We start from the raw sequence: 11,354 nt of genomic DNA, 5'->3' as shown, positions 1-11,354 counted from the left end.
CTCTCTCTGTCTCTTTTCTTTCTTTCTCTATCCTTCCCTGTATTATTCTGTATATCCATCTTTATATCATATCAAATTCCCCCCCCCCTTATTTTAATTTTTATTTCCATCCTTTTTTGCTTTATGATGCATTTTACCCATTACGTGACACGTAATGCAATTTCTTCTTACTACAGAGAAAGTTTTTATCGAAATCTTTTGAAAATCGGGTGTCATACAACTAAAATACACATGAATGGGGTCTTTTATATTTGAAGAGGTGAATATGTGGCATTTGGTGAGGATCGTCATACAATGGTACCATTCCAATTGTGTTTAAGCTTTCAAGCATTTTCTTAACACCGAGCATTTATTTATCAATGAACTTCAATCGAACACTGAGATAAAAGTAAATATGGTAAATGTTTGCTTTCAATTAGTTTTATGGAGAGAACACAGGAAAATAAGGTTTTAAATATTAACCCTACTTCCTTCACTCCCTATGAATTTTTGAGTGGCAATCGAATCTTTTTACCTATATTGATTTGTATGAAAGGATAAACAAAAATAATTTTAAAAAGGGAGAAAGTTTGAAATAAATCATACCAATAATAACAAAGTTATGAAGTTATGAGATTTTGAATAGTCAAATCACTATTCTATGCGAATCTCAAATCGGCAGTTTGTTCAGTAGAATGTGACATTTGTCGTGTACAATTTTACTTGTATATATCATTAATCTTTTTAATTCTTCTTACTGCCTCCGCTCTTGAGGCACTAGACAAAATAGATTATGGATAATATATAATCGTAGGTTCTCTTAAAAAAGTCCCCCTTAGTCATACATTTTGAAAAATTTACATTTTAGTTATTTTGGGTGTTGAAACAAATAGGTAAGTTATCCGGCAATTCGTTACCCTTGACAATACAGGTGCAGCCAATTTGAAGTGCCCATACATATAATGATACCAATTTCAATATGTTCGCAACTTTCTTATGTTATGCCCAATAAACATTCAGAATTTAATCAGTTTGCTGCTGTCTCTGCTTTGTTTCAAAATAATTAGTTTTTTATCTTTGGGTTGGATTTTCCTTTAAAAACTTATGCTCCATTTACAAATTTCATGGCACAAGGTTTTATTTGTTGCAAAGTATCGATTTTAGAATACAAGATTATATTTACATGTAGATTGAAGATGAATGCGACTAATAGGCCTTCATCTCCATGTACAGTACACGCCGAAAATCTCCGCAACACGATTACACGATTTATTTTTAGGATTACACGGTTTACACGATTCACCTGAATCGTGTAACTGTGTAATCGTGTAAATTTACACGATTGAAGAATGTCGCTCTGAATCGTGTAATCGTGTAAATAGTTAAGTGCATTAGTGGGATGATTCGACCAGATGCAACAATCGTGTAACTGTGTAATCGTGTAAATTTACACGATTGAAGAATGTCGCTCTGAATCGTGTAAATAGTTGTTAGGGTTATAAGGGCATTGGTAGAACGATGCGACAAGCTGCAACAATCGTTAAATCTTATCCTGCTTACACCAATTGCTTTATACACAACTTACCTTCAGTGTACATCAGTTAATTACTGTACTTTATATTCGTGTATAAACCTCAGCACTTTCCACTAACATGTATCGTATACTAATCCGTGAGACAAGGTAGGAAAACGTCAGAAACAGGAAGACAGATGAAATAGTAAAGGAAAAAAAGATAGCTACGAGGAGAAGGGAACATATAAAAGGAAAATGAGGGTTGAGAGGCACGATAAAGATAAACAGAAAAAATTATGCAAGAGAGAAAACGGGAAAACTAAAAAGTTGACCGGAAGAAAAGAAAGAGTGAAATAGAGTGATAAAAAAAAGAAGGGCGAAACATAGTAAAATTAACAGAAATGAGAAGGCTATGAAACGGAGAGGAAAAGAGACAAATAAATAAGGTAAGAGGGGAACATAATGAAGGAAAGAGAGGCGAGAAAGATATGGGGGATGGAAAGATATTGAAAGAAAGAGAGAGAGTGAGAGAGAGAGAAAGAGCGATAAAAAAGCTTTAGTTGAAAGAAAAGGGGCACCGATCAGATTTTAATAGGGGCATTTATCAGAGTTGATGGGGGCATTTATCAAAAGTGAAGAGGGGCACTTCTCGTACTTAAAGGGGGATACTTACTAGAGATTAAAAGGACACTAATGAGAATGGAAAATGGACACTTATTGCAAAGGAAAATAGGAACTCGTCGAAGAAAAAGGGGCGTGTGTCAAAAGAAAAGGAGCACTTATCAGAGTTGAAAGGGGAAGGGGCACTTTTACAAATTAATAGGGACACTTGTCAAAGTAAAATAGGTACTTTTCCTACACTCAAAGAGGCACTTTGGGGGAACTTGAAAAAGTGGGGGGACACTGTGCCGCTAGCTAAACGTAACTCAAAGACAGTTGGCCATTCACTTATTCTATTCATTCTCGGCTTGCAACTGTTCCCTACACTCTGTAGCCAGTGGCTTACACACTTACGTACATGTAATACCTATTGTTCAGGGGGATCCTATGTTCAAGGGGAACCCCCTGAACAATAGGTATTATGTAAGGATCTCTGCCTGTAGCTAGGGCAACGGCCTTTGTCCCCGGCGAGGGTCAATGGCAGGCCACATTCAGAGTAAGCTTCTTTTGTATGTGACAGGAAGTGTGCCCTTAAGCCTTGACCGTAGCTCTTTATACATATAGCTGAATAATGCAATGTTGTAAAAGGTAATTTACGAAAATGAGGAACGCTAAAAAAGCAATAAGTGATCAAAGTCTAAGGCCCGAATTCACAAAGGAGGTTTGTCGTCAAACCTTGGTTTTTGTGCGTCATATGACGCGTTTTGACGCGTTTTTACAAACCAGGTTTGTAAAATGGATAATGATTGAATAACAAAAAGTATAACGATATTCATAGTAACGAATTAGCTGGTGAACATAATTCTAATTGGTACAGCCTTGTAATGTAAGAGTATCACAACATACTTAATTATGTTAGCCCTCCTTTACATTTTGTAATCATTTTTACTTATTTACAACTTATGAATAACAAAATGCCCTTCCTTCGTCGTTCGTCGCTTTTTTCTTTTTTTCTCACCGATGATTAAATCCGAGAGTGCTTTTCGGGAAGTGGACTGATATTTTTTTAACTTTCAAACAGTCTATAATAAAACTAGAGACAAGACACTGCAATTAAAAATATATACAAGAGAAAGAAAGCGTAATGTTCGCTATCCGCTCGTATCGTCCACTTGTCCTCGTTCAACCAAGAAGTAACTTCTTGCTTTTACTGAACTAGACATCCTTAACCTGCTCACCATCACCACTGAAAATAAATTGTAACACAATTCCAGCGAGCAATCGAATCGTGTAAATTTTGAATCGTGTAATCGTGTTGCGGAGATTTTCGGCGGGAAGATTACACGATTACACGATTCTATCTGAATTGAGGAATCGTGTAATTGTACACGATTACACGTTTACACGATTCAAATTTCGCTTCATTGGCAAAAAACGAATCGTGTAAAAATAAATGGTTACACGATTCCCGCGAGCAGTCGAATCGTGTAAATTTTGAATCGTGTAAATCGTGTTGCGGAGATTTTCGGCGTGTACTGTATGTTCATTAATCTTTTGACCTTTAACTTCTGACCTCAATACTTTCTCTCCCACCCCACCCCCTCCCCTCCCCCTCTCTCCCTCTCTCCCTCTCTCTGATTTTCTATATTGTACACGTGCTCAATTTTGCATGCTGACAGTCTGGGGTTATGAATAAATTATAAAAATATTAAAAGAAGTTAACATAACAATGACACCCAGCAGAAAAATTATTCGGCTCATTGCATACCAGCAAATGGGCCAGTAAGAAAACTGCCCCTGTATGATAACAAAAGTGTTCATGTTAACCCCAGATACCTTCTACTTTTCTAGTTTATATAAAACATTCCCATGAATATAAAAATCTGTGCTATTATCCAAAAAGAAAGGTAGATTATAAACAACTCGGAAAAAATGAAACTGTGTGCCAATTTTTTTCTCTGGACAATCCACCACAATTTTATTACACATTGTAATAAAAGAAAGCACGAAAGTACAAGTACTACTAGAGGGGCACATGCTCCATTTACAAATTTCATGGCACAAGGTTTTATTTGTTGCAAAGTATCGATTTTAGAATACAAGATTATATTTACATGTATATTGAAGATGAATGCGACTAATAGGCCTTCATCTCCATGTATGTTCATTAATCTTTTGACCTTTAACTTCTGACCTCAATACTTTCTCTCCCACCCCACCCCCTCCCCCTCTCTCCCTCTCTCCCTCTCTCTGATTTTCTATATTGTACACGTGCTCAATTTTGCATGCTGACAGTCTGGGGTTATGAATAAATTATAAAAATATTAAAAGAAGTTAACATAACAATGACACCCAGCAGAAAAATTATTCGGCTCATTGCATACCAGCAAATGGGCCAGTAAGAAAACTGCCCCTGTATGATAACAAAAGTGTTCATGTTAACCCCAGATACCTTCTACTTTTCTAGTTTATATAAAACATTCCCATGAATATAAAAATCTGTGCTATTATCCAAAAAGAAAGGTAGATTATAAACAACTCGGAAAAAATGAAACTGTGTGCCAATTTTTTTCTCTGGACAATCCACCACAATTTTATTACACATTGTAATAAAAGAAAGCACGAAAGTACAAGTACTACTAGAGGGGCACATGCTCCATTTACAAATTTCATGGCACAAGGTTTTATTTGTTGCAAAGTATCGATTTTAGAATACAAGATTATATTTACATGTAGATTGAAGATGAATGCGACTAATAATAATAATAATAATAGCTCACATTTATAATGCGCCTAATACTAGGCCTTCATCTCCATGTATGTTCATTAAACTTTTGACCTTTAACTTCTGACCTCAATACTTTCTCTCCCACCCCACCCCCTCCCCCTCTCTCCCTCTCTCCCTCTCTCTGATTTTCTATAAAGTCCGTAATGTAATACAGATATTGACTGGCAGGGGTGTAATTTATTATATATGGCATTATTACTGGGTTTTCCCACACGTGATTTACATACAATGGTGCCAGAGAGTATGCGGTTATGATGTTCCCTACGCTTGCTACAGGCCGCCGAATATGGCGTTATCAATGAACTCGTACGCCGAGATTCAGGGATCACCTCATCTTCGGCTTGCAGCAATATGGGGAGATCGCTGCAGTGGAGATTATTAAAAAAAACGGCCAGATTCTGGAATATAAGTGTTCATGCAGTTCGGAAGCCAAAATCAAACACATGAATCTTGGTTCAAAAATTGATCAGTACTTTTGACTTGAGCTGATTATTCTATCAGCTACTCTGTATATTTTACATCATTCTATCAAGTCGTTCTTTCCTTATTATATTTTGATCTTTCTCCTTGCATCTCACCTCTATTCTTCTTCATGTACTTCTTTATATTTGTTTTATTTCTCCTTCCTCCTCTATCTCCATCTTTCCCTTACATTCAACATAAACTTAATACCAAAAAACAGACGTTTATATCCATGTAACAAAAATAAATCAAAGAAGAACTCAAATGGATATACAGTAGATAGAATAGAAAGCATCAGCGATCGTCGAAATTCTCTCTCCCTATTAAACCAAAAAGGATTTCCGTCAGCGTTATATCATCTGCTAAACTGCTTAAATAGGATTATTTTCTAAATTTTTCTCTATATCCATCCTTCCATCATAACGTCTTTTTTCTTTCCTTATGCATTCTTTGTTTATTACCTTTCCTTATGTTATTCTTTGTCTTAGTATTCTTTTTTTACTGTAATCTCTTTCTCGCTTTTATTACTTTCCACCAAAACACCGCTTCCTGGCAAGGTGGTGCTTTCACACTCACAGTTAGACGCAGATATGCCCATGCATTGAGGGAGAAAGGGGTCAACTCCATCTTTACTTTCCCCGTCCCCATGAACGTGCATTCCGATCATTACTTGATGATTACGTGTGGTCTTTGCTCTCTTTCTATACCAAACACATACACCCAATAAGAACAGTACAACTTCAATAGAAAAATGAACTGATTGAATGATCACGCATTCGTTGCATTTGTTGTACTCTTTCATATTGATGGGGGTGTATGACACTCCAATGGAATCAGCTTGATTATTTTCTGTGACGATGGAAATAAGAGGCCTTGTTGTAATTATTGATGAAGGAGGACAAGGGTCATTGCTATCACCATCAGCTAGATTCAGAGCATCATCATTACACTCACATCTATCTGTGTATTCATTTAAAGTAGACGAACAGCAGAATGCTGGCTGTGATTTTCTTATGAGAAAGCTTTCTGTCACAGAAGAGTCGTTTTCAACGGGATGGCTCAGTGGTGTCACTTTTTGACCATTTTGATAGCATTCAATCTTCCCTGCGAGATTCCCAATAATAGCAGTACAATCTATCGAAACCCAGTCTCCCCCTTTATCTTGTACTTCCACACACGATGCCTTATCAGGAGGATAGTCCACTCGTAGCCAAATTCTTGTTGTGAGTTCATCAAGTAGTTGCCCATCCATGTATATAGTAGAAAGATATATACCTTCATCTATATACCTTAAATTACTTATTGTAAGGTCCAAAGAACAGTTTCCATTTTCGACGCTAATTTGAACTTTGAATCGGTTTGATTCAGATTGTGGCATTGAAAGTACGAACCCATCTGCGAAGCGAAAAAATGGGGGATCGACTGATTGTTGTAATGTAACTTCCGTACTGTCACATGGAAATGGGAAATTTAATTGAGCACTTTTTCCTTTCACTGAATAAATATGCTTACACTCGCATGTATGTACATTCAACAGTGTGATAACAAACATTAAACATGTTGTGATTATAAATGTAGCTGTCACCTGGTCAAGCTTGAACATGGTGACTTGTATTTGAACGTAGATGCTAAACAACAAGTCACAGAATGTTCACCAACAGTCTTCAAAGAAAAAGTATAAATTCCTAGAATAATCAGTCGTTCAGCAACGTGATCAAGTACAGGTTCCTGGAGGATAATATGAAGAATTATGAACGAATTTACATGTAGTTCCGCATGCTAATCAGTGTACATTAAAGGCAGCAGTTCTGTAGCTCAATGATGTGAAGTTGACAGGAATATCTATAAAGACCTACATGCATCCGCAGACATTGTTGTTGCTTGTCCAATAAATAACTCAGCTGTAGCAACATATGTATCCTTCCGTTTAAGACTCCGATGTGGAAGATAGATTGCGTATCAGAAGATTTAGATGCAAATGCCTTGTTGCCATGTACGAGCTCTACTGTGAGAAGTTCTTTGTTTGACGTTCTTTGTGTTCTTGTGTGCTCTGTTTAGAAGAAAGTTACATACAAAAATTAACCAATTTTTGGATAGTACTTTTGTAAACGAATACAAACATTGCTAATACTATTTGATAAATGTACATGTAGTCATATTTCGATAATTTCTATTAAACACCAGGAACATATATTTTGTTATTATGCGTCTGTAATATTGCTTAGTAATTAACTTTGCATACACAGTGGAAAGCTTTACTAATTCGGCCCCGGGCTTAGGCCAATACCTTTAACAGAATTAATGTACCACGTTTGCATTAATTATACAGAATGCAGCATAACTGAAATAAAGCAAACTTATGGTCATAGACAGGGCTCAAATTAATTTTTTGTCCACGGGGGCTCTTCCAAAATAATAAGCGCCCCCGTGAGCCTTCTCACGGGGGCTCTTTTATTACAGACGGGGGCTCTTTTTCCATTGAATTGGTGGTACCCATGAAACTCCTAAATTATTTGCTATTTCATCATTATCATTAATAGTCGGCATTATTTCTTTTACAACTTTACAAGTTATAACATGCAGCTAATGGTCCGATCTCTTCCCTTTGTACGAAATTTCTGGTCCAAGCCCGTATACATACGTATTACTCAATCTGTATAGTGGATATGATCGTCGCAATGTAGTATAGTCAAATTGGAGTTTCCTTTGTTCGTTAGGACTAGTTCTCTTAAACATATACAAGTATTTATGAACACTCGTGAATGCCAGAGGGAAAAACCGTTGCAATCGACTGAACCTATTTTGTTATTTTTTTTGTCGCGCCCATATCGCCTTTGTAGTTGATTAAAAGCTGAAATAAGGAAGTACTTGAGCTCGAAAATATATATCTTCACTGTTCTCACGCGGGGGTGATGTCGAAATGGAAACTTGGCCACAAAACACAACTACACTATTCAGAATAAATAGCAGAAGGACAAAAGACATGAAGACCTTGTCAATCTTATTGCACAAGAGTAATTAACACTCCTCTTCAGAAAAGTAGAGACCTAGACCAGACCCCCCTGATTTCGCGAAAGAAGAAAAAAATGGTTTTAATGGTAATGGTCGACATAAAAACTCTGAGCTCATCCTGTTTTCTATTTAATTATGAATCGAAAGAGAAAATTAGCGCCACCCTCGTAGTTAGTTTCAAAACATGGATGATGTATATACTGGGCTGTTATCTTATTCTTATTTTGTCCTCGTTGCACGTGCGTGCTTTTCTATTATTTTTTCAAGTCATGTCGTTTAGTGGAAGCACCCGTAGACATGTCGATTGTACCTTACTATATTTAATTTTGACTACATATTATTTATTGGGATTTAAATATGAATCTGAAAGTTTATTCCTCGAATAACCTTATCTGGATTAACATGACTTTGACATAATATAGTTGTCCTCGCGGTGCACTAAAAGTATTGCACGTAAACAGATTTCGACCTTCCCCTCTTTCCATATTTTTTTTTCTCGCTTCCGGAAACGCATTTGTATTGCTTGATCCAAACACAGAGATTATATTAATTTATGGAACTATTTTTTATAGACTGTAAATGCTTAACATAGTTATTTACAGATGATTCTGCGAACTGTATTTAATAACATAATATTAATGAACAATCTCAGATTTACATGTGTGTGCACTGCAAATTCGTTGTGTAACGACTTTACACAACATTGAATGGTTCACTCCTTAAACACGGGTTGTTTTAAGTCGTGTAATAAAACATTTCACAACTTTACACCCTGCAACATCTTTGGTGATCTCCTTCTCAATATTGATTTACTGGTCGAGTTACATTATTTGCTGGCCTTTTAGAATAACCAGATTTCAGAGGATTCACACTTTTTACAACGAAAAACTTCTCCATGTTTCAGTCCTTGCGCCATCTAAGTTCCATTTCATTGGTTTAAGGTTTGAAAATTGATACTTAATATTGTGTTAAAGTTATATCAGAAAAGATAATCTTTATTTTATAATTCCACGGGGGCGATTTTTAATTTTTCAATCGCCCCCGTGAGCAACCTGACGGGGGCGATTATGGAGCTCACGGGGGCGAATCGCCCATCGCCCCCGTGTATTTTGAGCGCTCATAGAAGACAATATAATACCCTATGCTACAGTGGCAATTTTAGCACCAACTGCATCCCTAACTTAAAAGTACACTGTCCTTTTTGTAGGCCAAAAAAATGAAAAAGTTAAATTCCAACTGCATTTGAAAGATAATACTAATTTAGAACTTCCCTAAAAAAGGTGGGGCTTGAAAATGTCTTCAAATGGGAAAATAACGACTATTAGTTGTCAAATCGACTTTAGGGCTATAGAGCCCAAAAGTAATAGGCCTAGTCTTGATTTTCAGACAATTGTACCGAATGGTCATACGTTTTATGCTGCGCAAAGATTCAATCAGTTTAATCTTGGCCATCACAAGAAGTGGGTTATTGATGTAGACAAATGCTCATGTACCCTTTACAACTCTTTTCATGTATGTTATTATCAAAGAAAAAAAGCCAGTCAGTTTCTTAATAATGTCTGACAGGGAAATCTAGCAAGTAAACGGGTTTCCTTGCATAATTTGAATATGAGGACACTGCTAACGTTTAAATTTCACAGATAGGACATACATGACATATTCATAATTCCTGCAAAGTTCTACAGCATTTGAGGTTGGCTGCAAAAGGGACATAGTACCTTTAAAACCCTGAACCCAACATTTTAACTATTCCCTAATCCTAAGAAGTAGAAAATAGACCTACTTAAAATCCAGTAACAACCCAAACTCTAAAAACGTATTACCTGTACTTACGTTTGCCCTTTTGGAATCTCTTGAGAGTCAGTCAAATTGCGGGTTACAGAAAGGAATACAATCTGGCAATGTTCATTTGATGATGATCTGGGCATATCCACTTTGAAACGAACCTTCCATAGCAAAGAGCGTCCGTGTTGCCTACTAAATTTTAAGGTTGGTAGATCATGTAACATACATGTATGCTTAGTCCATTTTAAAATGTCACATGCACTGATGGTGACTTTATCAGGCTGCTAACCCAGACAAAACATCGACACAAAATACTGATAGGAGGAATTTTTACGAGTCCATAATGTCCGTGATGTATAGCATCGACACTGGGTTTTCCCCACACATGATGGTCGTACAATGATGACAGAGAGTGTTGGTCCTTGAGGATGGTGTAGTGTAGTTATGTAGCACATCAAACATATAAATATCATCCAATCAGCGAGAAATCTGAAATGATTTCAATTTAATAACATGGATGAATACACAAATACGGGGCCTTTGTTCCTTACATAGTTCAAAGTCCAAGTACGTTATGGAGTATAATATCGATTGAAGGGTGTGTGCTGACATGTCGCCGAAGATGGCGTTATCAACGAACTCGTACGCTCAGAAATAAAAAAAAAATAATAATATCTAACTTCTATTCTTCCTCATGTATTTCTTTTATTTTTTTTCTTTTCAATTTTCCCTCTCTCTAACTTTCCCTAAATTATTCTTTATATTCATCCTTCCATCAAATCGTTTTTTTTTTCTTCCTTATGTTATTCTTTGTTTCCAACATTTAATCAATTAAGATGCGTTAACCTATTACCGGACACATACATGTAACGCTATTTATTCGTACTACAGAAAAGCACAAGTCTTGACAATCTGGTGACATACAATTAAAATACACATGAATGAGGTCCACTCAATTTGAAGCGGCGAATCTGTGGCATTTTAAGCGAGGATCGTCAAAACAATGGAACTATTTCAATTTTTTATGAGCTGAAAAGCAGTCTCTTAATTTATTGAAGGGCACTCCAACCAAAATGTGTTTGTTTTATACTATTAAACTGCCTTCTCCCTTTGGGCACTACACAATACATGATGTGGATCGTATATAATTGTAGGTCCCTGAGTCATACATTTTGAACAATTGACATTTTAGTTTTTTTTGTTGTTGAAATAAAT

General features: G+C 36.3%; 1 protein-coding gene across 1 annotated transcript; it reads right to left on the bottom strand.

Annotated features, from left to right (window-relative positions):
• Positions 1 to 5,437: 5,437 nt before the first annotated feature.
• LOC115919905 lies at positions 5,438 to 10,620 on the bottom strand. The gene is made up of 2 exons (XM_030974537.1): positions 10,188 to 10,620; positions 5,438 to 7,392 (listed from the first exon to the last, which is right to left on the bottom strand). The coding sequence occupies exon 2, from the start codon at positions 6,943 to 6,945 to the stop codon at positions 5,827 to 5,829; it is 1,119 nt and encodes a 372-aa protein (XP_030830397.1). The 5' UTR covers positions 6,946 to 7,392; positions 10,188 to 10,620; the 3' UTR covers positions 5,438 to 5,826.
• Between the last annotated feature and the right edge of the window lie 734 nt (positions 10,621 to 11,354).

The sequence above is a fragment of the Strongylocentrotus purpuratus genome, unplaced genomic scaffold (assembly GCF_000002235.5).
Source record: "Strongylocentrotus purpuratus isolate Spur 01 unplaced genomic scaffold, Spur_5.0 spur5_contig_866, whole genome shotgun sequence".
NCBI classification, from domain to species: domain Eukaryota; kingdom Metazoa; phylum Echinodermata; class Echinoidea; order Camarodonta; family Strongylocentrotidae; genus Strongylocentrotus; species Strongylocentrotus purpuratus.
This window is presented reverse-complemented; position numbering and strand designations above follow the sequence as displayed.

Coding starts and splice junctions, on each gene's coding strand:
- LOC115919905 (XM_030974537.1), bottom strand. CDS start 6,945: ATGTTCAAGCTTGACCAGGTGACAGCTACATTTATAATCACAACATGT.